The sequence below is a fragment of the Bolinopsis microptera genome, chromosome 5, assembly GCF_026151205.1.
Source record: "Bolinopsis microptera isolate Bmic1 chromosome 5, MBARI_Bmic_1.0, whole genome shotgun sequence".
In the NCBI taxonomy this organism is placed as follows: domain Eukaryota; kingdom Metazoa; phylum Ctenophora; class Tentaculata; order Lobata; family Bolinopsidae; genus Bolinopsis; species Bolinopsis microptera.
Genome location: NC_087076.1, coordinates 4210608 through 4238600, shown reverse-complemented (window position 1 = coordinate 4238600; position 27993 = coordinate 4210608). Strand labels below are relative to the sequence as shown.

Here is a 27993-nt window from a genome sequence, read left to right as displayed (position 1 = left end):
TAATGTTGTTCACCATTTTTGCGGGAAAGCAGCTGCCTTGAATGCTTGGCCTTATCACTCCAATCTGGTTTCCCAGTCGGTTCTTGCGAGTTGATTATTTCCTGAGTCTGATACACTGGCTGTAACTATTGCCATATAAATTGTGGTTTGGATGTCGAACTGACTAAATTGTAGATAGCTCCTTGAAATCGTTTCCTGATATGGAGGTCAGTTTGTATGGGTACCCCTCCGCCAGTTCGAAAAAAACTCGATCATCTAAGAAAAGCCACAGGCGTGCCAACTTCCTTCCATTGGGATTCCGTCCAATAGTAGCCCATATTCTTTCAAGGATTTGTTTACATCGGAAATCCATGGTCAAATTTCCTTTCAGTGCTGTAGAAGAAACCTGCACCATATAATTAATAATATAATATATTAATAATTATATGTAATATAATAGAAATACAGGGTGGGCCAAAAAGTCAGTACCCTACGTTGGATTAATAGCTCCACCGTGTTGTATATTTGACCGAAGCTGTGCTTTGCAGATGGCTACTGTACTCAAACCTACTGGTTCGAGGATTCGTCGTCAAAATTTGAAAATTCGAATATTTTGCCCACGCCCCATTCAATATTAAAACACCTATATTGTTTTTCTTGAACATGCTGAACGCTAATTTTTTCGAGCTTGATCCGATATCCAAACTATCAACTAAATGTGAAAAATGAACCTCTCCATTTGAAAAAATGAACGCAAACATTTTTTCGAGTTGACAAATTCCTCGAAACCATGTGGTGGTCTAAGTCATACCAGAACGAAGAATTTAAATTGGGCACTCAGAGCCTGAGCTATAATAGACCAAGTATGGGTACTGACTTTTGGCCACCTGTATTATAATGATACAATAAAATAATTGTTAGTTCTTGGCGGGGGATTTGTTTAAAACATATATAAGAGATACGACAAGTTTGTTTTAGAGGAGCTTTCCAAAAAACATGTGGTAAATCGTCTTCAGCTGTTTGTTCTCGATTAATTTTGATTGATTGGAGACTTTACTAACTTATCATACTTTATTAGGTAACGATGATTGACAAGAAAAATATTCCTTACCAATGTTGTAATCATTTTATTTGATTTTACGTAACAGTTATTCGTAGTCTGATTGCAGGAAATATTGATTCTTGATTTCAATAAACTGTACTTAGATTGAAACATAATCAAGTTGCGTATGTAGGAGTATATAATGTTAGTCAAGACAAACAATTCGTATTTAATTAAAGATATTCATCTAAGTGTACAGTTTATTGAAATCATGAATTTTCTTAGGATTACACACAGAAACACTAATGTTAAAATTTTCTTCGAGTCAGTCCATGCTCTTATGGAGGTGAGAGTCCTACGCAGTTTGAATCATCATCCGTGTCACCCCTTTTGGCCCACTGCATGATCTTGTAGAATGCTTTCTGTGGTCGCCAAACCTTACGCGTGCATTCTGGTGGATTTTGCTAGTATGTTTTCTCACACAGTTAATTGATCAAATATATGATGTTGTAAGTGATGGCATGTCCTGGTGCTGGTTTTACCGTTTCCCCATTGATTGCTGATCTGTGTCAGCCACTATCACATAGACTCACACGTTGCACAGTTTTCTTTCTCCACTGGCCTTGTTGACCATGCTTATTCCCCAGGAGCTATTTCTTTCACCTTAAACCAACGGCTTTTTGAAGGTTGCTTCCTGTTTTCTTGACAATTTGGAAGAAACTTTTTCGCCATTCTTCTTTTCATTCAAGGGTGTTAATCTGTAGTTTTGAGTCACTCAGGTTACAAAACTTGCTGGTCTTCTTTAAGTTCTCCTCATACTTTTTCATGTAGGTGACAATGTCAGAGTCACTTCCGCTAGGTTGAGACAAACCCTTATTGGTAGGATCTCTGGCTTCAGTGTGTGTCCTTGGGTAGGTCTTCGTTCAGGTTGTTCTTTCTGAGTTGAGAACTTTTTGCTAATGTTGTTCACCATTTTTGAGGCGATAAGCAGCTTGCCTTGAATGTTGCTTAATTCACTCAATCTGGTTCCAGTCGTTTCTTGCGGGTTGATTATTCTCCTGAGTCTGATACACTGGCTGTAAAACTATTCCATATAAATGTGGTTTGGATGATGCATGCTAAAAATGTAGATAGCTCCTGAAATCGGTTTTTCCTTGATATGGAGGTCAGTTTGTAAGTTTCCTCAGGGTCGAAACAAAATCGATATCTAGAAAAGCCATCAGGCGTGCCAACTTCCTTCCATTGGGATTCGTAATGAGTAGCCCATATTTTTCAAGGATTTGTTTACATCGGAAAATCCACTGGTCCAATTTCCTTCAGTGCTGTAAGAAGGAAACCCTGCCCATATAAAATAATAATATAATATATTAATAAATCTATTGTAATTAATAGAATATAAGGGTGGGCCAAAGTCAGTACCCATACGTTGCGCCTTAATAGTCCACCGTGTTGTATATTTGAAGAGTGTTGCTTTGCAGATGCATAACTGTACTTACTGTTTCGACGGATTCGTCCGTCAAATCAAACTTTGAAAATTCGAATATTTTAGACCCGCCCACATTCAGTATTAAAAACACCTATATTGTTTTCTCTGAACATGCTGAACGCTAATTTTTTCAAGAGCTTGATCCGACTATCCCAAACTTATCAAATAAATGTGAAAATGAACTTCATTTGAAAAAAAATGAACGCAAACATTTTTCGACGTGAACAAATTCCTCGAAAACCAGTGGTGGTTACTAGTCATACCAGAACGAAGTATTTTAAATTGGGCACTCAGTGACTGAGCCTTTAAAGACCAACGTATGGGGTACTGACTTTTGGCCCACCCTGTATTATAAGAACAATTAAAATAAATTGTTTGTCTTGGCGGGGGATTTTGTTTTAATACATATTATAAGAGCTACGAAAGTTTGTTTTAGCAGGAGCTGATTTTCAAAATAACATGATGTAAATGTCTTCAGCTGTTTGTTCTCGAATAATTTTGATTTATTGGAGAAACATTTACTAACTTCTCCCCATATCTGTATTAGGTACTGATGATGAAGAAAATATTTCTACCAATTTTGTAAATATTTTATTTGAATTTAACGGTAAACAGTTTATTCCGTTGTCTGATTGCAGGAAATATTGATTCTTGATTTCAATAAACTGTACTTAGATGAAAAATAATCCAAGTTGAGGAAAGTAAGGATTATATAATGTTAAGTAGACAACAATTCGTATTTAATTAATGATATTATCTAAGTACAGTTTATTAGAAATCTTGAACTTTTTTAGGATACACACTGAAACATATTGTTAAAATTTTCTTCTGAGTCATCCTATGCTTATATGGAGGGGGAGTTCCCTACGCAAGTTTGATTCATTCATCCGTGTCAAACCTTTCTGCCCACTGATGATCTTGTAGAATGCTTTCTGTGTTCGCCAACCTTACCCGTAGCATTTCTGGTGGTGGATTTGCCTAACCGTATGGTTTCACACACAGTTTTACATCTGTATCAAATATATGATGTTGTAAGTGATGCATGTACGATGGTGTGGTTTTACCGTTTCCCATTGATGCTGATTTGTCGTAGCATATCAATAGACTCACACGTTTGCACAGGTTCTTCTTTCTAACACGGACTTGTTTGACCATGCTTATTACCAGAGCTATTTTCTTACACCTTAACCAACCGGCTTTTGAGGTTGCTTCTGTTTTCTTGACAAATTGGAAGAACTTTTTGCATTCTTCTTTTCTTCAAGGGTGTTACTCTGTTGTTTTGAGTCACTCAGGTTACAAAAAACTTCGGGTCTTCTTTAAGTTCTCCTCATTACTTTTTCACTGTGGTGTCAATGTAAGAGTCACTTCCGTAGGTTGAAGAACAACCCTTATTTGTTAGGATCTCTCGCTTCAGTTGTGTTGTCCTTGGGAGGTCTTCGTTCAAGGTTTTCTTTCTGAGTTGAGAACTTTTTATGCTAATGTTGTTCACCATTTTTGAGGGATAAGCAGCTCGCCTTGAATGCTTGGCTTAATTCACTCAATATGGTTTCCAGTCGTTCTTGCGACGTTGATTAATTCTCCTGAGTCTTGATACACTGCTGTAAACTATTCCACTTAAATGTGGTTTGGATGGGCACTGCTAAATGTAGAAAGCTCTTGAATCGGTTTTCCTATTGATATGGAGGTCAGTTTGTACAGTTACCTCAGGGTCGAAAACAAAACTCGATATCTAGAAAAGCCACAGGCGTGCCAACTTCCTTTCCATTTGGTGATTCGTCAATGAAGTAGCCAATATTCATTTTCAAAGGAATTTGTTACCTCGGAAATCCAATGGTCAAATTTCTTTCAGTGCTGTAGAAGAAGAAAACCGCACCATATAATTAACTAATATGATATATTAATAAAATAATATTGTAATATAAATAGAATTACGGGGTGGGCCAAAAGTCAGTAACCCATACGATGGCCTTAATAGCTCCCCGTGTTGTATAAGTGAGAGCTGTAGCTTTGCAGACTGGATACGGTACTTTCTGGTTCGAGGATTCGTCGTGTCATCAAAATTTGAAAATTCGAATATTTAGACCACGCCCAATTCAATATTAAAACACTATATTGTTTCTCTGAACATGTGAACGGCATACTATTCTTTTCAGAGCTTGATCCGACTACCCAAACTATAAATAAATTGTGAAAATGAACTTCCATGTTGAAAAAAATGAACGCAAACCATTTTTCGAGTGACAAATTCTCGGATCCAGTGGCGGTACTAAGTTCATACCAGAACGAAGTATTTTAAATTGGGCATCGTGACTGAGCTATAAAGACCAACGTATGTGTACTGACTTTTGGCCCACACTGTTTTATAATGATACAATAAAATAAAATTGTTTGTTCTTGGCGGGGGGGATATTTGTTTAAAAACATATATCATAAGAGATACGAAATGTTTGTTTTACAGGAGCTTTCAAAATACATGTGTAAATCGTCTTAGCTGTTAGTTCTCGATTACATTTTGATTTATTGGGAGAACTTTACTAACTTATCATAACTTTATTAGGTACTGATGATGAAAGAAAATATTCTACCAATGTCTGTAAATATTTTATTTGAATTTTACGGTAACAGTCTATTCGTCTGTTGATTGCAGGATTATTGTTCTTGATTTCAATAAACTGGCCTACTTAGATGAAAAAGAATCAAGTTGAGTAAGTAGGATTAATATAATGTTAAGTAAAAGAACAACAATCGTATTAAATTAATGTATTCATCTAAGTACAGTTTATTGAAATCTTGAATTTTCTATGGGGATACACACTGAAACACTATTGTGAAAATTTTCCTTCTGAGTCAGTCCATGCTCTATATGGAGGTGGATTCTACGCAGTTTGACTCATCATCCGTGTCAACCTTTTGCCCACTGATGATCTTGTAGAATGCTCTTTCTGTGTTCGCCAAACTTCCCGTAGCATTTGGTGGGATTTGCTACGTTGTTTCTCCACTCAGTTTACATACATGATCAAATATAGTGATGTAAGTGATGCATGTTCACATGGTGCTGGTTTTACCAGTTTCCCATTGATGCTGATTTAGTGTAGCACTATCAATAGACTTCACACGTTGCTCAGTTCTTCTTTCTACACGGCCTTGTTTGGACCATGCTTATTCCCCAGAGCCTATTTCTTTCACCTTAAACAAACCGGCTTTGAGGTTGCTTCCTGTTTTCTTGACAAATTGGAAGGAACTTTAGCCATTTCTTCTTTTCTTCAAGGGTGTTACCTTCAGTTGTTTGAGCACTCAGGTTACAAAAAACTTCTGGTCTTCTTTAGTTCTCCTCATACTTTTTCACTGTGGTGGACAATGTCAGAGTCACTTCCGTTAGGTTGGAGACACCCTTATTTGGTAGGATCTCTGGTTAGTGTGTGTCCTTGGGAGGTTTCGTTCAAGATTCTTTCTGAGTGAGAATTTTTGCTACTGATGATCACCATTTTGAGGGATAAGCGCTGCCGTGATGCTGGCTTAATTCACTCATCTGGTTTCCAGTCCGTTCTTGCGAGTTGATTCTTCTCTGAGTTGATACAATGGCTGTACTTTCCCAATAAATGTGGTTTGATGTGCAATGCTAAACATGTAGATAGCTCCTTGAATCGGTTTCCTTGATATGAGAGGTCAGTATGTAAGTTTCACCTCAGGGGTCGAACAAAACTCGATATTTAGAAAAGCAGCAGGCGTGCCAACTTCCTTCCATTGGGATTCGTCAATGAGTGCCCATATTTCTTTCAAGGATTTGTTACATCGGAAATATGGTTCTTCAACATTTCCTTTCAGTGCTGTAGAAGAAACCTGCACCATATAAATAATAATATATAATATATTAAGAATATATTGTAATATAATAGAAAATACAGGGAGGGCCAAAAGTCAGTCCCCATACGTTGGCCTTAATAGCTCACCGTGTTGTATCATTGGAGGAGCTGTATTGCTTTGCAGATGCATACTGTACTTACTGGTTCGAGGATTCCGGCGTCAAATTTGAAAAATTCGAATATTTTAGACCACGCCCATTCAATATTAAAAACACCTATATTGTTTTCTCTGAACATGCTGAACGCCTAATTTTTTCAGAGCTTGTGATCCGACTATCCAAACTATCAAATAAATGTGAAAATGAGCTTCCATTGAAAAAAAATGAACCGCAAAACATTTTCTCGACGTAGACAAATTCTCGAACCAGTGGTGTACTAAGTCATACCAGAACGAAGTTATTTAAATTGGGCACTCAGGACTGAGCTCTAAAGGCACAACGTATGGGTCACTGACCTTTTGGCCCACCTGTATTATTAATGATAAATAAAATAAATTGTTTGTTCTTGGCGGGGGATTTGTTTTTTTAAAACATTTATAAGAGATACGAAAAAGTTTGTTTAGCAGGAGCTTTCAAAATAACATGTGTAATCGTCTTCGGCTGTTTGTTCTCGATATAATTTTGCTTTATTGGAGAACTTTAATAACTTTTTCATTATCTTTATTAGGTACGATGATGAAAGAAATATATCTACCCAATGTTGTAATTATTTTATTTAGAATTATTTTACGGTAACAGTTATTCCGTTGTTCTGAATGATTGCACGGAAATATTGATTCTTGATTCTCAATAAACTGTACTTAGATGAAAAATAATCAAGTTGAGTAAGTAGGGGATATATAATGTAAAGTAAGGACAACATTCGTTATTTAATTAATGATATTCATCTAAGTAACAGTTTATTGAACTCTTGAATTTTTAGGATACACACTGAAACACTATTGTAAAAATTTTTCCTTCTGAGTCCGTCATGCTCTATATGGAGGTGGAAGTCCTACGCAGTTAGTTTGACTCATCATCCGTTGTCAACCTTTTGGCCCACTGATGATCTTGTAGAATGCCTCTTCTGTGTTGCCAAAACCTTACCGTAGCATTCTTGGGATTTGCCTTACGTATGGTTTCTCACACAGTTTACATCTAATCAAATATTGATAAAGTTGTAAGTGATGCATGTACCTGGTGCTGGTTTGTTCTACCCGTTTCCCATTGATGCTGATTTGTGTTGCACTATCATTAGACTCACACGTTGCCCCCCCCAAAAAACAGTTTTTCTTTCTACTCGCCTGTTTGACCATGCTTATTTCCCCAGAGCTATTTCTTTTCACCTTAACCCAACACGGCTTTTGGAGGTTGCTTCCTGTTTCTTGACAAATTGGAGAACTTTTTGCCATTCCTTCTTTTCTTCAAGGGTGTTTACTCTGTTGTTTTGAGTCATCAGGTTACAAAAACTTCTGGCTGTCTTAAGTTTCTCATACTTTTTCACTGTGGTGACAATGTCAGAGTCACTTCCGTAGGTAGAGGAACACCCGTTATTGGTAGGATCTCTTGGTTCAGTGTGTTGCTCCTTCGGGAGCCGGTTCTTCGTTCAAGGTTCTTTCTGAAGTGAGAACTTTTTGCTAATGTTGCCTTCACCAGTTTTGAGGGAATAAGCAGCTGCCTTGACTGCTTGGACTTAATTCACCTCAATCTGGTTTCCAGTCGTTCTTGCGAGTTGCATTATTCTCCTAGTCTGATTACACTGGCTTGTAAAATATTCCACTATAAATGTGGTTTGGACTGTGCACTGCTCAAAAAGTAGATAGCTCACCTTGAATCGGTTTCCTTGATATGGAGGATCAGTTTGAGTTTCCCTCAGGTCGAAACACAAAACTCGATATCCTAGAAAAGCCACAGGCGTGCCAACTTCCTTCATTGGGATTCGTCAATGAGAAGCCCATATTCTTTCAAGGATTTGTTTTACATCGGAAATCCACTGTCAAATTTCCTTCTCAGTGCGTAGAAAGAAACTCCACCCATATAATTAATAATATAAATATATTACTTAAAATATATTTTATATAATAGAATATATACAGGGCTGTAGGCCAAAGTCAGTACCCATACGTTGGCCTAATAGCTCCACCGTGTTGTCATCATTTGAGAGCTGTTGCTTTGCAGGATGGCCATACGTTACTTACTGGTTCGAGGATTCCGTCGTAAAATTTGGATAATTCGAATATTTTAGGTCCACGCCCATTCAATATTATTAAACACCCTATATCTGATTTCTCTGAAATGCTGAACGCCTAATTTTTTCCAGAGTTGATCCGACTATCCTAACTATCAAATAAATGTGAAAATGAACTTCCATTTGAAAAAAAATGAACGCAAACATTTTTCGCAGTTGACAAATTCCTCGAACAGTGGTGGTACTAAGTCATACCAGAACGAAGTATTTAAATTGGGCAGACTCAGGGGACTGAGCTATAAAGACCAAACGTATGGGGTTACTGACTTTTGGCCCACCCTGTATTATAATGATACACTAAAAATTAAATTGTTTGTCTTGCGCGGCGGATTTGTTTTAAAACATATATAAGAGATACGAAAAGTTTGTTTTAGCAGGAGCTTTCAAAATACATGTGTACAACCCCGTCTTCGCCTGTTTGTTCTCGATTAATTTTGATTTAATGGAGAACTTTACTAACCTTATCATATCTTTATTAGGTACTGATGATGAAAGAACTATTCTTACCAATGTTGTAATATTTTATTTGAATTTTACCGGTAAACAGTTATTCGTTGTCTGATTGACAGGAAATATTTGATTCTTGATTTCAATAAACTGTACTTAGTGAAAACTAATCAAGTTCGAGAAAGTAGGATTATATATGTTAAGTAAGACAACAATTCGTTATTTAATTAATGATAATCATTAAGTACAGTTTATTGAAATCTTGAATTTTTAGGACTACACACTTTGGAAACAATATAGTTACAAATTTTCCTTCTGAGTCAGTCCCTGCTCATATATGGAGGTGGAGTCCTTACGCAGTTTTGAATCATCATCCGTGGTCAACCTCTTGCCCACTGATGAACTGTAGATTGCTCTTCTGTGTCGCCAAATCCTTACCGTAGCATTCTGGTTGGATTTGCCTACGTTTGGTTTCTCAAACCGTTTACATTGATCAAAATATATGATGTTGTAAGTGATGCCTTGTACCTGGTGCTGGTTTTACCGTTTCCATTGATGCTGATTTGTGTAGCACTATCAATTAGACTCACACGTTGCACAGTTCTTCTTTTAACACGGCTTGTTTGGACCATGCTTATTCCCCAGAGCTATTTCTTTCACCTTAACCAACGGCTTTTGAGGTTCGCTTCCTGTTTTCTTGACAAATTGGAAGAACTTTTGCCATTCTTCTTTTCTTCATGGGTGTTACTCTGTTGTTTTGAGTCACTCGGTTACAAAAACTTCTGGTCTTCTATAGTTCTCCTCATACTTTTTTCACTGTGGTGACAATCGTCAGAGTCACTTCCGTAGGTTGAGACAACCTTTATTGGTAGGATCTCTGCTTCAGTGTGTTGTCCTTGGGAGGTCTTCTTTCCAAGGTTCTTTCTGGTGGAACTTTTTTTGCTAATGTTGTTCCCATTTTTGAGGGTAAGCAGACTGCCTTGAATGCATTTGGCTTTAATTCACTCAATCTGGTTGTCCAGTCGTTTTGCGAGTTGATATTCTCCTGAGTCCTGTTACACTGGCTGGTAAAATATTCCACTATAAAGTGGTTTGGTTGTGCAATGCTAAAGTTAGATAGCTCCTTGAACTCGGTTTCCTTGAGATGGAGGTCAGTTTAGTAAGCTTTCCCTCAGGTCGAAACAAAACCTCGATATTAGAAAAGCCACAGGCGTGCCAACTTCCTTCCATTGGACGAATTCGTCAATGAGTAGCCATATTCTTCAAGGATTTGTTTACATCGGAAATCCACTGGTCAAATTTCCTGTCAGTTGCTGTTAGAAGGGAAACCTGCACCTATAAATTAATCATATATATATTAAAAACTATATTGTAATATAATAGAATATTACAGGTGGGCAAAGTCAGTACCCTACGTTGGCCTTATAGCTCCACCGTGTTGTATATTTGGAGAGCTGTTGCTTTGCAGATGGCATACTGTACTTACTGGTTCGAGGATTCCGTCGTCTCAAAATTTGAAATTCGAATATTTTAGCCCACGCCCATTCAATATTAAAAACACCTATATGTTTTCTCTGAAATGCTGAACCGCCTAATTTTTTCCAGAGCTAGATCGTCTATCCATGAACTATCAAATAAATGTGAAAAGAACTTCCAGTTGAAAAAAGAACGCAAACAACCATTTTCGAGTTGACAAATTCTCGAACCAGTGTGGTACTAAGTCATACCAGAACGAAGTATTTAATTGGCACTCAGTGACTGAGTATAAGACCAACGTATGGGTACTGACTTTTCGGCCCACCCTGTATTTAATGATACAATAAAATAAATTGTTTGTTCTTGGCGGGGGATTGTTTAAAACATATAAGAGATACGAAAAGTTTGTTTTAGCAGGGAGCTTTCAAAATACACTGTGTAAATCGTCTTCAGCGATTGTACTCGATTATTTTGATTGATTGGAGAACTTTACTAACTTATCATATCTTTATTAGTTACTGATGATGAAAGAAAACTAATTCTACCAATGTTGTAAATATTTCTATTTGAATTTTTACGGTAAACAGTTATTCGTTGTCTGATTGCAGGAAATATTGATTCTTGATTTCAATAAAACTGTACTTAGATGAAAAATAATCAAGTTGAGTAAGAGGATTATATAATGTTTAAAGTAAGACAACAATTGTATTTAATTAATGATATTCATCTAAGTACAGTTTATAGAAATCTTGAATTTTTAGGATACACACTGAAACACTATTGTTAAAATTTTCCTTCTGAGTCCGTCCAGCTCTATATGGAGGTGGAGTCCTACGCAGTTTGAATCATCCCTACCGTGTCAAACCTTTTGCCACTGATGATCCTTGAAGAATGCTCTTCTGTGTTCGCCAAACTTACCGTGCATTCTGGAGGATTTTTGCCTACGTATGGTTTCCACACCAGTTTACATTGAACAAATTTATATGATGTAAGTGATGCAAGACTGGTGCTGGTTTTACCGTTTCCCTTTGATGCTGATTTGTGTTAGCACTATCAATAGACTCACACGTTGCCCACGTTTTCTTTCTACCACGGCACTTGTTTGACCACTGCTTATTCCCCAGAGTATTTCTTTCACCTTCAAACCAACGGCTTTTGAGGTTTGCATCCTTTGTTCTTGAAAATTGAAGAACTTTTTGCCATTCTTCCTTTTCTTCAAGGGTGTTACTCTGTTGTTTTGAGTACTCAGGTTACAAAAACTTCTGGTCTTCTTTAATTTCTCCTAACTTTTTCACTGTTGTGACAATGTCAAGATTCACTTCCGTAGGTTGAGACAACCCTTATTGGTCGGATCTCTGGCTTACAGTGTGTTGTCTTGGGAGGTCTTCGTTTCAGGTTTCTTTCTGAGTTGAGAACTTTTTTGCTAATGTTGTTCACCATTTTTGAGGGATAAGCAGCTGCCTTGAAATGCTTGGCTTAATTCAACCTCAATCTGGTTTCCTGTGTTCTTGCGAGTTGATTTTCACCTGAGTATGATACACTGGCTAGTAAAACTATTCATATAAATGTGGTTTGGATGTGCACTGCTAAAAGTAGATAGCTCCTTGAATCCGGTTTCCTTGTATATGGAGGTCAGTTTGTTAAGTTTCCCTCAGGGTTCGAACCAAAACTCGATATCTAGAAATGCCACAGGCGTGCCAACTCCTTCCATTTGGGATCTTCGTCAATGGAGAATAGCCATATTCTTTCAAGGATTTGATTACATCGGAAATCCACTGGGTCAAAAAATCTTTCAGTGTGGTAGAAAGAAAACCTGCACCCATATAATAATTAATATATATATTCATAAATATATTGTAATATAATAGAATATACAGGGTGGGGCCAAAAGTCAGTACCCATACGTTGGCCTTAATAGCTCCACCGTGTTGTATATTTGGAGCTGTTGCTTTGCCACGGATGGCATACTGTACTTACTGGTTCGAGGATTCCGTCGTCCAAATTTTGACAATTCGAATATTTTCGACCACGCCCATTCAATAGTAAAAACAACCGATATTGTTTTCTCTGAAACATGCTGAACGCCCTACCTAAATTTTTTCAGAGCTTGATCCGACTATCCAAACTATCAAAAAAATGTGAAAATGAACTTCCATTTGCGGAAAAAAAATGAACGCAAAAAAACACGTGTTTTTTTTAAGATCATGAAAATACGAATGGTAGTTATTATAACATTTGAAACGTCCGAGTATAAAAACAACTCCTTTTCCCCTAATAAGAAAAAGAGCATTTTTAACTAATGTCGCAAAAGTAAACCGGGATAATAAGAAAATTTATACACAGAATATACCCTCTGAACTAAATCACGGAGACAAGGGTGTTTTTACGCACTCCTCTTATGATGGCACCCTCCCGACGGAAACGAAAAATTTTGGAAACCCTAACCCAACATACTATCCTTTTGGAACCCGTCCAATCTAACTAAATAACCCGAAAACCCCCTTGCAACTCTATGTCCCACGTGAAAAATCGAATTCGTTTTTTTTTTTCTTCTCTCCACAGAACATCTTTCAGGAGTTCAAGGATAAAGCCCAGTTATTTAAAGAAAACCACTATCATTTTAAAAGAAAAAAGTATCGCATTGTTCCATGGTGTAAAAATAGTGGATTTAGAAAAACCGAACCCACCCTTTGGATTAGTTTCAGAAAATACCCCTGATAATCAGCCCTGACTTTGTAATCCAAACTTTTTGTAACTGAATTTGGCCCATTTGGAAACTTATTAACGTTACCGTATAAATTGACATGAGGTTTTTTGGGGATTTTGGATCGACCCCGGGTCCCCGTTGCGTGACTCCCATTTTCGGCCCCTGGCAATTTTGTGAACATATTTTTAGGGCACATTTGGTGAGTTTGGATACTATCGATTTTTCCTATGATGGCTTAACCTTATGGTAATTCTCAGAATATTAGGTCCCCCCCCCAATTTTCCCCACTACTTTTTTTGTCAAGGAAAAATTTAAACTATTCGGCCCCTCAACTTAGATGGTATGAAAAGTCGGCCCCCAAAGAAAAAATCCACCAATGCCCGTCGAAATTCATGGAAAATGCCTTATTTTTTAAATTACCCCGTCTAATATTGGAGTTGTAATTGTACTTAATTCCAGCAACGGCAATTATCCAATCCCGTTTTAATTTAATTCGTTTTAATATAATGAAGATGTTTGGGATTTGGTTGGCGAACCTGAACCAAGCGACGATACACCGTTTATTGATAAAAACATAAAAAGGTTTTAATTAATTACATTTCTTTTTCTAATTTAGGGCCTTCCATATTTGGCCAAAAAACTTTTGGCCAAAACGCTTTTTTTCGGAAAATCTTTTTTTGATTTTACATACCGTAACTAATAAAAAACCGAAAATCAAATTCCATATATTCCCATAAAACCTTGGCTTGAACAACGGTAAGGCGCCGAACATTATTACAAAAAGTTCTCCCCCGCTTTTTTACATTTTATTTTTACGGCAATGTGTGGTAAAGGTTTTTAATAGAGGAGCAATACATGTATTTACCCCCCCATTTGTGACACGTGAACAAAAAAACGAAAAAAAACCTACCTACCCCTACCAACCACCAATGAAAAACCCTCCCACTTCCTACCAGTGGAACCACCCTCTTATCAATCCATTAGCTTTTTTTCCCTTTCCATTTATTTTTTTTTCAGCAAAACAGTTTATGGACAAAAAAATCCCATAATTTTTCTTTTGTCTTTTGGTCTAATGAATGGGTACGTTTTTGTTCACATGGGTGTCCACGAAATAATGGGGTGGGCACATTGCAAACCACTTTTTTCCTCCCCCTGCGGGGGGAAGTGGAAACATATTGACCACACGAAGAAGTATTTTAATACCCAACCAATGACCGGACCGTAACAACTGGATTAGCTTTTTAACTTTTCAGAAAGCAAAAAAATGAAGAAACTTACGGAAATTTCTTCATTCTAAAAATAATAATGAGTCCTCATCAAGTACTATTCACCAACAACCCCAGCATGAGCCGGAGCCATCAAAAGTTGGACCCATAAAAATCTAAAAAGAATAGTATGGTTTTAGTTTTCTAAATATAAAAACTCTCAAACCCGAAAAGGGAAACTGCTGAGCTAAATGAAAAACATCAAATAATATGGTACCAAATTACCAAGGTAACATATTTAAAAAAAATAATTTATGGAAAAGCTCCTCGGATATAACAAAAATAAAAAATTCAATTATGCAGTAAAGGAATCCCCTTGAAAGGGTTTTGTACTATTCAATCCCTGAGGGCCCGATGAGAGACTTTTAAAGCATGATAAAATAATAATCGGTGGGGGCTCCAGCTTCTATCCTGCTTTATTTTCCGTTTCCCTTACATCTAAAACTCTACTAGGACTTGAAAATTTTCCTAGGAATACAAACCACACTGAACACTAATTGTTTTAAAATTTTTCCCCTTCCCTGGAGACATCCATGCCCTATATGGAAGGGGGAGTCCCTAACGCCCAGTTTTTATGAAGTCATCCCAATCCGTGTCAAAACCTTTTTTTGCCCCACCTGATGAATCTTATGTATAGAAAAATGCCTCCCTTCTGTTGATCCCGCCCATAAACCTTAAACCCCGTTAAGCATTCGCCTGATGGATTTTGCCTACGTTATGGTTTTCTTTCTTTTCTATCCTCACTGCTCACACTATTTTTACATCTGATACAAATATATGATGTTGTAAGTGACAAGTGCTTGTTACTGGTGGCTGGTTTTTTTAAAATTTTTTTTAATTTTTTATAATTATAATACCCGTTTTCCCAAATTGATTGCCGGATTTGTGTTAAAAAGCAAACTTCAAATATAAGACTCACAACGTTGCACAGTTATCACCCCCCTTCTTTTTTTTTACAACCGGGATATTTATTGTTTGGACCGTTTAGGGCTTATTCCCCCCAAGAAAAGGCTTCTTTCTTTCCCACCCTAACCATACCGGCTTTTTGAGGTTGGCCCCTTTTTCCCTTTTTTCCCTGTTATTCCCTTAGACAAACTGGGAAAAAGGAAACTTTTTTTGCCATTCCTATTCTTTTTCCCATCCAAGTGGTGTTTTTACTTTCAGTTGTTTTTTGAGTCAATCTCCAGGTTTTACAAAAAACTTTCCTGGTCCCTTTTTTCCCCTTTAAGGGAAAAAAGTTCTCCTCATAAAAAACTATAAATCACTGTTGGTGGGACGACAAAATTAATCAAGAAGTCCCCCCCTCTTCCCGTAGGTTTGGAGAATCAACCCCTCTTTTTGGGCAAAAGGAATCTCCTGGCTTTCCAGGTGTGGTTTTTGTCCCTTGGGAAAGGCTATCGGTATTTCAAGGTTTCCTTTTTCGAGAGTTGAGAAACTTTTTTTTGCTAATGTTGTTTCCACCCATTTTTTGAGGGATAAGCCAGCTGCCTTGAATGCTTGGCTTTTAATTCACTCAATCTGGTTTTTTTCCCAGTCCGTTTCTCTTGTGAAGTTTTGATTATTCCTCTCTGAGTCCTGAATAACCACTGGCTTGTAAAAAACTATTCCCACTATAAATGTTGGTTTGGGATGTGCACCTGCTAAAAATGTAGATAGTTTCCTTTGAAATCTGTTTTTTCCTTGAATATGGGGGGAGTTTCCATTTTGTAAGGTTTTCCCTCAGGGTCCGAAACAAAAAACTCCGATATTATCTAGAAAAGCCACAGGCCCGGTTTGCCCAAACTTTCCTTTCCATTTGGGAATTCGTCCCCCAATGAGTAAGCCCCATATTCTTTTTCAAAGGATTTGTTTTACATCGGAAAATCCCACTGGTCAAAAAATTTTCCTTTTCAGTTGCTTTGTAGAAGAAAAACCCTGCCACCATCCCTCCAATGTACCGTCCACCCCTCTTACAGTCCCTGACCCTCCTCTTCATCATGTCAGTGGTTTTACTGTAAAACGCATTTTTTGTTTCATTACAAATAAAATACAGTTATGTTTGGCCCCAACTTGCCACACAACAGAACCTTCCCACCTGTAAGGCACTCCCGTTTTTCTTTTGGGACGTACCACATTGTCCCCCTTCGAAAGCATCCAATAGAGGAATCTTAAGACTGAATTTATCCAACAAAGGTTCCCGACCACCCCAAATCAACAGAGTGGGCTGGTGTCCCCCCCAGTCCCCTGGCTTCCTGGTGGTATTCCATTTGCAATGATGAACGGTTTTTCCTTGACAAGTTCAAGGGTTTTAATTGAGTCGTAAAGAGCTTTGAAGTCGAAAGGTGAAAAAGCTCGGAGGGCCCCGTTTGTCCCTGTTTACAACTTCATTGCATACTTCAAGCCACCCTCAGTGCCCCTCCGTTGAGGTCAGTCCAGTAAAGCCCCCTTTCGCAATAAGTCCCCTTTTTCCAAGATTTTTTGAAGTACTCAACTGGCCCAAGAAGAACCCATCCACCTCCCTTTTTTGCTTATTTCCTTCCTGTAAGTGGCATTTGGAACTAGTCCCCCATCAAGGGGGGCTCCTAATGCCTGGGCACAAGGTCCCTTTTTCCTCTTCAATTTGTGGATCTTCCCAAACTCGGTGTAAAAGTAGGCTTTTTCCTGGCCCTTTTGAAATCTGAAAGAAGTGCCTCCTTTGCCATTGGGTCCCGTATTCTTTCCCCTCTTTGTTGGCTTATCCTTTTAATCAAGAAAACACCCAGGGCACTTTTTTGGCAGCCCAGGGAAAATTGGAAATTTTTAAAAAACCTTTTTCTTTTTTTAACCTTCAACCCATTTGGGGAAAAAAAAAACCCCCTTTGGGGGAAAAATTTTTTTGGGTGGGGTTTTTCCTTCATTTTCATTTTAAAAACCCCAAAAAGATAAATTGGGGGGTTTTTTGGGAGCTTTTCTAAAAGGGGTCTTTCCCTTTTCCTTGGGGGGGGGCCCCCCCCTCGGGGGTTTAAATATAAACACTGCAACCCCCTTTTAAAATCAGCTTAAAAACAACGGAAAGGTTTTCCCCCTCATTGTTTAGCCCCCAAAAGCCATTTTAGGCCCTTTCCCCCCCCCCCTTTTTCCCTTTGACAATTTTTTCCCCTTTTTTTGTGTGGGCCCTCTTGCATTTTTTTTCCCAAAAATGGCCCCCAATTTTTTGGGCCCCCAAAAGGGCCCCCGCCCCCCATACCTTTCCAAAAAAAAAATTTTAAAAACTACTTTTCCCTGATTGACTTTTTGATGAATTATAAAGGAAAAAATTTTTTGGTAGGTTTTTTGGGGGGTATTTTGGGGCAGGTTTTGGGGGTTTTTTCCCAAAACTGGTCTTCCCCGGGTTTAAGGGGAACGTTTTGAAAAACTAAAAGGTTTTCCCCTTTTTTCGTTGTTAAAAAAAAAGGGGTTCCAATCTAAGGGAAAATTTTTTGGTTTTTTAAAAAGATCCCCCCCCTCCGGCCCCTCCATCTCTTGCCAAAATATTTACTAAGTCTTTACCAAAATTAAAAACTTGGGGCCGGCATAAGCAAAATCCCCAAAACTTTTTGGAAAAAGGGGGACTTAAAAAAGTTTCTTATTTTTTTTCAAAACTTTTTTTTGCTTGGATTTTAAATAGTAAAATACGATTAGTTTTTGGGGGTTAATTTTTAAAACCTTTTTTTCCCGAAGTTTTTTTAAGGTAGTAAATTATAAACCTCCACAGAGCAAACCCTTTAAATTCTGTTTGATTTTCTTTGTTCTAGGGTTTTCCCAGAAAAAAAAAAAAGAAAATCGGTTATATTTTAACTAAAATTTTTTTCTTTTTGAAATTTGACATTTAAATTTTTTTAGGACGAACGGAAACGATGTTTTTTCCCAAATTTTCCGGGGTTTTATTTTGTGTTCCCCTCCCAAAAGAAAAACTAGAACTCCCCACCCCCTCAAAAAGTAAGCTGCCCCCCCGCAATAAAAAAGGGTTAAAATTATAAAATTTTCGTCCCAAAACAAGATTAAAAAATTTTCTTTTTTTTTGGGTTGGAGGGAACACTCGGTTTCACGGAAAAAACCCCCTCTCATTTTAAAATTTAATTTTATGTAAGTTTCCGAATTACCCGAAACTAGGAAAGGAAATTTGAGCCCCCCACCGGGAAATTGGGGAGTACGGGGAGTTTTGTTTTGGTCCCCCCCCCCAGTGCGGGTTTAAAAAAGGGGACCCCCCAAACCCCGGGAAAAAAAGATAAAAAAAAAGCTCTAAAAAGAAAGTACCCCCAATTCTTGCCTTTTTTTTGGCCCTCGAAACTACGGGGGAATCCTTTTTTTAGAATTCAAACCCTCTTTATTAAAATCCTTTTTTCTACAGTGAGCCCTTTAACTTTTTAAAAAAAAAACCAAAAAATTTTACTTTGTGAGCTGTGCCTTTTGGAAAAAACCCTTTAAACCCGAAATTTAAAACCCTGGGGTAACTTATAGTTTTTTACGCGTGAGTATTTAACTTTTTTTTAAAACCATAGCCCCCAGTTTTCATTGGGGGCCCAAAAAAAAAAAAACCCACCGGCCTGCCGGGGCGGCCTTTTTCCCTTATTTTTTTTTTATCGTAGGTTTTTTAACCCCGAGGATTTGCTTTTATGTTTTTTTTTATCGTAAGGGTTACTCAGAGGGGGCCCCTTTTCTTTTTCCTTTTTTTTAAAAAAGAAATAGGCAATTTTTCAATTTAAATTTTTTTTAAATTTTTTTAAAAAAGTAAAAATTTTTTCCCCTCCTACTTTTCAAAACCCCTTTAAACGTTTTTACAAAAATTTTTTTTTTTTTGGGCCCCCTCTCCGTTTTTTTTTATTAAGAAAATTGGGGTCCAAATATAGGGGTCCCCGGAGAGGGGTTTTGGGGGGGGGGAAACCTGGGGTTTACCCCCCTTCTAAACTCTGTAAAAAACTTTTCATTAGTTTCTTTTTTGGGGCTTTTGGGGGGGCGCCCGGGGGGGGGGGTAAATGCTCAAAATTTCCAAAACCCCCCTGTCCCCCTCCTTGGTCAAATTTCGGACCCAATTGTTTTTAAGTTTTTTTAAACCGATTTTTTTTGGTTAACTTTTTTACAAAAATTTACAATTAGCGTTACCCCCAAAAATTTTTTAAATCCAAAAACCCCTTGTTTTATAATTTTTAAATTTTTCCCAACCAGGGGGGGACCGTTTTCCCCAAAAATACTTTTAGCCCTAAACATTTTTAAATTTTTTTTTTAAAACCTCAATTTTATTACTATTTTTAAAAAACTTACGAATTTCTTTTTTTTTAGGAAAATCTCTTTTCCCCAAAAAACCAGTGGGACCCCAATTTTTTCCCACATTTTTTCCTTTTTCCATCTAAATTTAATTCCCCCTTTCTTTTTTTTCCCCCTTTCACCCCGGGGCTTTGCCCCTACTTTTAAAAATCAATTTGGGGGGAGCATTTCTTTTTTTTTTTTGGGGATTTTTTAAACGGACCCTTCCCTTTTCCCTTTTTTTAAAATTTTTTACTTAATAAAAAATTAGACGGGCAACTTTTATTTTTTTAAACAAATTTAATTTTCCCGGGTTTTTTTTGGTCTCTAAAAAACCAGGGGGGACCCAAAAATTTTTCTGGGTCCCAAGTTTCCCCCCCACCCCAAACCTTTTCCGTACTCAATTTTTTTTCCCTTTAAGTTTTGGGGTTGACAAGAAAAAATTTTTGGGGAAAACTTTTTGTTTTTAAACCCATGATGGAAAAATCGAACAAGGGCCCCCCAAATTCGGGGAAAAAGGGGAGGCCCCGGCGGAGGAGAAAAGTGTGGGCTTTTTTTAAGGGGGCCCTTTTCGTTCCTGATACCCCAGATTTTTTAAAAAAAAAGCTATCATTCGGGGGGCCCCTTTTCAGCACAAGGGCCCCCCTTTCAGCCCTCAACCACTTTTTAAAAGTGACCCCCGGGGAGCAGTAGCAATATGCGATCTGATACCCCCCCACTGGGTTCCCTAGGGGCACCCCCCAAAGGGGGCAAGGGGGGGCCCCCCCCCCCTCCCCCCCCCCAATAAGTGGGTTCTTGGTGTTTCCCGCTGGAGCACATTCCCCAGGTTTTTTGGGGCAAACCCAATTTTTTTTTTTTACCGGCCCAGGGGTACTTTTTTTTTTCGGGGTTTTTTAACCACCCAAAAAAGGCCCCCCTTTCATTCTCTGGTGGGCCCCCCCAAAAACCAGGGCCCCCCCCCCTTCTTAAAAAAAAGATTTTAGAAAAAACATAGAAAAAATTTTTGGGGGGACAAATATCCCCCCTATTTTTTCCATTTTGGCCCCTTTTCCCTTAAAGGTCGTTGATGGGGGGACAAAATTTTTACTTTGACTACAAGATATATTTCCGCCTCTCACAATTTTTCACAGAACAAAACCCCCCGGGATAAGGGCCCCTGAAGCCGGCGGGGAACTCCCCCCCCTTTTTTTTAAAATCAATATTTTTCCAAAATTTTTGGGGTCCCATAGTGTTCCCCCCACTGCGCAAAACCTTTTGGGATGACCCCGGCCCCCAAGTGGGGGGAAAATGTGCCCCCAAAGAAAAGGGTGGGGGGTTTTTATGTGCGATGGGAGGGAAAAGGGGGACCGGGGGGGTTTCTCCTAAAACCGTTTTTAGCCCCCCCTTTCTGTGTCCCCCCCTCTTCCCCCCCACCGCGAAAATCCCCCATCTTTTTTCTCCCTTCAAAGAGGAGAAACCCCCCCGGGGGATTTTTGAAGATTAAATTTTTAAAAGATATTCAGTTTTTCCCCCTCGCTTTTTTTAAAACCTAAGGGGAAAAAACCTCCCTAAAATCTCCTTACACCAAAAACCCCCCAGCTTACCGGGGGCCTTTCCCCCCGATCAAGGATAAACGTTTTGATCCCCTGTTATGTCCCTTTCCCAGAAGAAGGGGGGGCCCTACTCTTTTTTCGCGGTGGTTTAAAAACCCTTTATATTAAAAGTTTGTTAAAAAAATTTTGTTTAATATTAAATTATTCTTTTTAATTTAATTTTAATAAAGGTGGGCCCCCCTTTTTTGGGGTACCCCCCTTTTAAGGTTCACCCACCCCCCCAAAATCCATGTCTTTTCCCCAAAATTTTTCCAGTTTTCCCCCCCCCTTCTACTCAAACTTATCACCCCAAGGGGGTTTTTTTTAAATTAAAATTATTTTTTTTTTCAAATTAAAAATTTTTCCGAGAGGGGAGGGTTTGGCTTAACTTCATATGCAGTAGGGGCAATGTCTGAAAAAAAACAAAGGGAAAAATCGCCCCCCCCAAATTCCCCCCCCAACCCTGAAAAAACCGTGGGACTTTTTAAAATTTTAAAACTAGGCGTTTTGATTTAAAAAATTGGGGTTTTAAAAATTTTTTTCAGACAAAAAATAATTGAGAATTTTTATCTTTTTTGGTTTTTTTTTAAAAACCCCAAACTTTTTTTTGACGATTCCGATTTGAAAATTTATTTTTTAAAAATCTTTTTTTTTTTTTTTGTGGTTTTTAACGGATAAGGGGGATTTTTTTGAAAAAATGAAAATATTGGAAAATTTATGGAGTGAAAAATTTTTTTTTGAAAAAAGCTTCAAAAGTGAAAAAAAATTTTTGTTGAACAAGAACTAAAAAAAACTGGGGGACCCAATAAAATTGCATCAGGAAAAAAAAACAAAAAATATGAAAACCCCAAATACCTTTTTTTTTTAAGAGAAAAATAAACCCCCCCACTTTTTTGACGTTTTCTCCCCTTTTTTTAAATTCCCTATTTTTTTGCTTCCAAAAGGGGTGGGGTCCTTCCAAAAAAATTTTTGGAAAACAGTTTCAGGGTTTCCTTTTAACTTGGGGCCCGGGGTCCCCCCCCGAACAAAATAAAAAATTTTTTTTATTTTCAGATTTTGAAAAATTTTTTTTTTCGATAAAAACCCAAACCCCTTTTTTTTTTTTTGCTGAATAAACCCCCTTCCCTCAGGGGGAAAATCCCCAAAAATATAAAAATATAGAAAGTTTGGGGTTTTTGAAAAAAGCTCAAAAGAAAAAAAAAAGTGACCTGAAAAAAAATAAAAAAAAACTCCTTCCCAAAAAAACAAAATGATAATTATAACTTTTGGGGTAAATTTTGCCGTAAAACCTTAAAATCGCAACATTTTTTTAAAACCCCCATACCCCCTTTAAATGAGCGAATTTAAAATTTTGCATCAAGAAACTCCTAATTCGGTACAAAATTTTTTCCTCCGCTTTTCCCGGTAAATTTTGGCCCCCCGGGGATTTTAAAACAGTTAAAATTTTTTTAGAAAAGAGTAATTTTTTTAAAGAAAGCACTTAAAGTTTTTAAAAAAAAGGGTTTGCTTTTGCTTTTCAAAAAATGACAAAAGGTCCCCACAAACATTGCCCCAAAAAAATACTTTATTTTTTACGCTGGAACGGGGGGGACTGGGGGTTCCCTTTTTTTCTTTATGCTTTAGTTTTTTTTTTTGGGGCCCCTAAAAGTCTGCAAACAAAATCGAAAAGTTTTTTTTGATTTTTTTGGTCCCCCCTTTTTCCCCTGGGACATTTTTTTTGAGTGCTGGAAAAAATCAGGGGTAAGTTTTAAAAAAAAGGGGGGGGGGCCCGTCCCGGGGGTTCTATTCCACTCTGATTTCCCCTTTGCCATTTTCCCTAAAAATCAATTTACTATACAAGTAGTGATTCCCAACTACCGACGGATCACGATTCAATATAGGCAGATGCCGAGCTAACAACAAAAGAGAGTTAATTTGAATGAGGTACCGTGGAAGGAGTGCTCTTGTGGCGTGACCTGCACTTCACAGTTCCCCTGTGTAACACTGTCAGGAACCTACTCTCCTTTTGGTAAACACTTAGACCCCACACGCAGTGGTACCATTCACACTGACTATGATGCGCTAAGGAAAGACTGTTTTGTCATTCCAAACTGTAAGTCTGAACCTGCTTTAAATCAGATAGCAGTGGCAGAACATGTCAGAGAGTTTTACTGGACCTCAAGAATACAATTTCACTGTTGGGCGCTGGGGGACAACTTCCTCACGGCCAATGACTATTCCTCGAAGAGAGCAAGTTTGGCACTGTTTCTCCCCCTGTTATTCTTCATTATCGGGATAATCTTTCTAATGGGATCTTCGAAGAAATTTCGTGGGCTTTGTGACACATGCTGTGATGTGGTTACGAGGAGGTGCTGTCACGTGGTTAGAACGTGTTTTAGACGATGTTGTGATAGTTGTAAAGGTCAGGCAGATCAGGAGGACGGGATGTTCCGAAGTAGAGTATCCGATAGTGGGAATCCTCTACCTTCAGGTCATCTGGCATCTTTCCCCGGCCAAACGGCACCCTCAAACCAATCTCCCCCAATATATATTGAGGATGAAGCGCCGCCTCCCTACAGTGCTCAGTGAGTAAATCCACCAAGATATCTTAAGATCGACCCAGTGTAACAGTGAACAGACCTTCTAAAGAATAAGACACTTACATAACACAGACTTAGTTAACTAATCATGTTGTTGGGAGACGACAAATGACAAATATTGTACTTTGGGGAAAGATAACACAATACCAAGAAGACAAACCTTTGTGACTTCCGCCAGAACTTTCTTGATGTTCATTCTGATAACCTTATCCGTGAAGGGTTTCGTGATGATTTTGATGAAATCTTGGTTTTCTCCAGAAGATTTGCCCACACCTTTCACTATAATCTCGCTGAGAAACCTTATCGGATGGAAGAGAGCTTCCAATGGGAGGAACACTGCAACACACAGCCAGTTGAAGCAGTCGTGAACTGGAAATTGTTGAGCGTTATTAATTGATTATTTGTAATTTCATCATAGTACCAAATACCAATTGCGTATTCTGAATAAACTTCAAACTTTTAGTCAATAAAGAATTGTATTTAATGATCTAAACTTTGTACCTGTCGCTCCTGCAAAGGATCTACGGAATTGTTTCCTGTCCATTGATTGTCCCATACTGACAATTGTATTCGTCACTGTTGTCCCAATGTTTGCCCCCATGATTATGTTTATTGCTGGAGTCAACTCCAATACTGCCAAACATTATCGGTGAACTTCAAAACAAGATTCGGACTACTTCTATGAAATCAAACATTGATGTTTTAAAACCGAAACAAAATTTACAAACAGCGTTAATAGTTGAACAAAATTGATCAAACTCTAACTGTCTAAGTGAATACAGTGTTGAATGAAGCTCAATACTGACACCAATCATAGCACCGGTAAAGGTCGAGGAGCTCTGAAACGATACCGTCACGTTCATTTTCACATTCACTCTCACTCTCATACTCTTTCACTTTTACTTACTGCCGGCGGCGATCATAGCGACTATGATACTAGTAGAAGTAGAGGAGCTCTGAACAAGTACTGTCACCAGAACACCCAACATTAGTCCAACTATAGGGTTACTCATGATTGAGCCCTGGGAAAATGCCTGGAGGATACAGGTCGGTTAATAACAGCATATAGCTAAAATCTGATATTACCAATACCATGAACCATGGGAATTGCAGCAATATGTATTGATATGATTCCATGGTTTGATTCACGACAAACCGATAAATCCTCTAATTTTACTTACAGCCCCAGCAGATTTGCCCCCGACTAACTGGAACGCAGCAGAAAGGAATGTTAGAGAGTTAATAAAGAGGTAGATACACAGGAATGCAAACAGGATCCTCCCTATAATCCACAAAACTGAGCCAATTCTTTGTAATTCCGTCTTTTCTGAAGTATGTAATTGGGTATATTGCGATAACCACAGCATATAAACTAGTGGTGTATATAATGATGTGGTCAATGGTTATCACCACGTCAGTAAAATTCTAGAAATTTCATAATTTTTTGCCAGGTCTTTAACGATTTGGAATTTGATATCTCGCAGGTCAAATAACATAATTTAAACTGAAGAGCAAAGATAATTTAAAGCCATTTAAATTTAATATAAAAACACGGATCGACTGGTTGTAGCCAAAGGGGTTGATTGACTGTAATCGCCTAATACAGTAATATTATATAGCATGCTTGAGAGAATTAGACAAGCTGTGATTTCTGTTAAAACAGTATTAAACCAAAGTATCCTGAACTGTATAATTATTCCCTGAAATATTATAACAGCAAGATTGTCACGTACCAGACCAGGGTACATACTCCACCTCCTCCTCTAGATCCATGGTAACATCCCAGATATCCTCCTTGGTGCTCCTCCTCCTCTTCCCCAACGACATTCTCCTATCCTCCGGGTCTCCCATTCGTACGTAGCTCTGACGTCGTGTCGTTACTACTGCGTCTGCGTCTGCAGTCGGCCGTTTTACTTCACTTGTAACCTTGCTGTGAGATTGGGTGGTACAGAAAGGGGAAGTGGAGAAATGTTGATAAGGAAAAGATAACGGAGATAACAGTTCATATCTCTCAAAGTGACGTCACTGCTTTTTCTCTTAGAAATATTATGTACCGCAATTTGGTACAACTTAATCTGTAACTTAATTAAGTTTCAATCAAGTCAGGGATTTTAAACTGCCCCCTTCTTGACCAAATTTAAATATAGATATAGTCTATAGATTGATAAAAATATATATATCGATAAATATAGACGGGCTAGAAGTTGAATCACCATATTTTGATTTTTGAAAATGCCTAGAGCCAAAACGAAGCATTTTTAGCAATAAACGACAAAACAGATAAAGGATCATCGTTTTGTTTTATAGTTCAAAAAATTTGAGATTTGCCGTCGTTCTGGCGTGGAAAACTTAATTAAAATTACAAAGTTCGAGGTAAGTTTATTAAGCTCGAATAAACATTGAGGAATAACACACCCAGCATATGTTTCTCTAAATTTCTACCTCAAATTACGGATCTGATGTTATGGTATGTTATGTTATCAAAAGTTGGAATTAAACAACCGTGAGAATACTGTTTTTTGTTTTTAATTCTGTAAATCCCCCAACATAACAATATTATGTTTTATTTCAATTCCATACAATTTGGGTTTTGGTGACATCATCATTATGAGCCTCATGTATAAAACATATATAATATATATACTTACGGTGGTTGCTGAGAGGCAGTCTGTCCACATTCTAGGTCACTGAAGGCAGGGTTGATGACGACACTCCCGTTCCTACTTCCTCTATGATCTGATTCCACCATTACCTCGCGGTTCTGCTGCTCTAGATCTAGCTCGAGGATAACTTTACTGAAATTCTGAGCTTTTTGATTCTTGTTCTTAATCTTGTTGTGAGAATCTGAATGGAGCTTATGTCGAGCTATGGGGTAGTGATTGTTTATGTTAGCAGAGTAAGCCCCAAAAAAAGAGAATTTGAAAGAGTGTAATGTCACATGGTCATGGTAATGCGATATCAAGTACTGATTGGATAAAATAACAAACTACAGAAGGATTAACGACCTTCCAGAAAGTTGTTGACTGATAGTGATAACATAATAAACCACACGATCCTAACAAATCAAGATGTACAGTGAGCACCAAATACTTTCTAAAAAGATAAGGGTTCATGCGGTCATGGCCAGGTTAAAGCGGCCGTGATAAGCTGCAGTTTATTATATCAGTATAAATTGCTGCTGGGCAAGTAGGTTAATATTTAAATCACAGCCGGTATCACCAACTTTATCGTCTAAAGGAACATTACAGTGGTACTGGAACTTCGGACAAAAAGGGCGGTAAGAATAGGCACTCTCCTAGTTCTATTGCATGCCATGGTCTGATTCACAGCAGGTCACATCGTTTTAAATCAGACAGTCATAATTGCATACTGATGCGAAAGTTACTCATTTTAATGAAATTACTTTGGTTACTGACCAGTTGTATAATTCAATATTGTCGCTGCACATGAACCTGTCCCACCCTTAATGCTCAGACTGAGTTAACACATTGTATCGGGATTTATTATCAGATTCCCACGATGTAAACTCCATCAAATACTTAGTGTAATGACCCAATTTTACAAGTGATCACATCTAGAGGTCACGAACGACTCACAAATTGAAATTTAAAAGTGTGCCACAATGACTTTAATGACAAAAGAACCGGGAAAATGCGTGTTAAAATTTCCTAGACCGTAGATAAGGTAACGAGATATAAGTTAACTAAATTTAAGATTTAAAGTTTATTCTAAAAACGATGCGCTGTTTTGGGTCTGTCGTTGGTCTTAATGTACAGTGTCGTCCAATTCATCAATATTAGATATGCATTGAACAAGAAACCACATCAGTCAACACCACATTAATTTAGAAATGTCTTAGAAACAACATGAACATAAATTAATATTATTGTGACTTTAGACACTTCAGCGGAACATACTTTTGAGTTTTGGGGAGCATGCTACATTGCCATTTTTGTCAGATATATGATGAAAACGAAATATTTTAAGATTTTTCATAAGCAAACATTTTCCATCGACAACTCTTATAGTTATACTTATATAAGCGAGAATGGTCATTTGCGATCTTCGTGACAAAGAACTTTTTTATCCTAGCCATCGATGGTGAAAGTGG

The 27993-nt window shown here is 37.8% G+C and overlaps 1 protein-coding gene across 1 annotated transcript in view; it reads right to left on the bottom strand.

Annotated features, from left to right (window-relative positions):
• The window catches only part of LOC134816165 (sodium-dependent phosphate transport protein 2B-like), a 131845-nt gene that overhangs the window by 53811 nt on the left and 50041 nt on the right, over nt 1-27993 (bottom strand). The window contains exons 2-7 of the mRNA XM_063824937.1: nt 26531-26747; nt 25616-25812; nt 25064-25209; nt 24790-24916; nt 24384-24515; nt 24043-24251 (exon numbers count right to left, since the gene is read on the bottom strand). Coding sequence (XP_063681007.1) covers nt 24043-24251; nt 24384-24515; nt 24790-24916; nt 25064-25209; nt 25616-25812; nt 26531-26631 — 912 coding nt within the window. The 5' untranslated portion in view covers nt 26632-26747. The remainder of the gene's footprint in view (nt 1-24042; nt 24252-24383; nt 24516-24789; nt 24917-25063; nt 25210-25615; nt 25813-26530; nt 26748-27993) is intronic.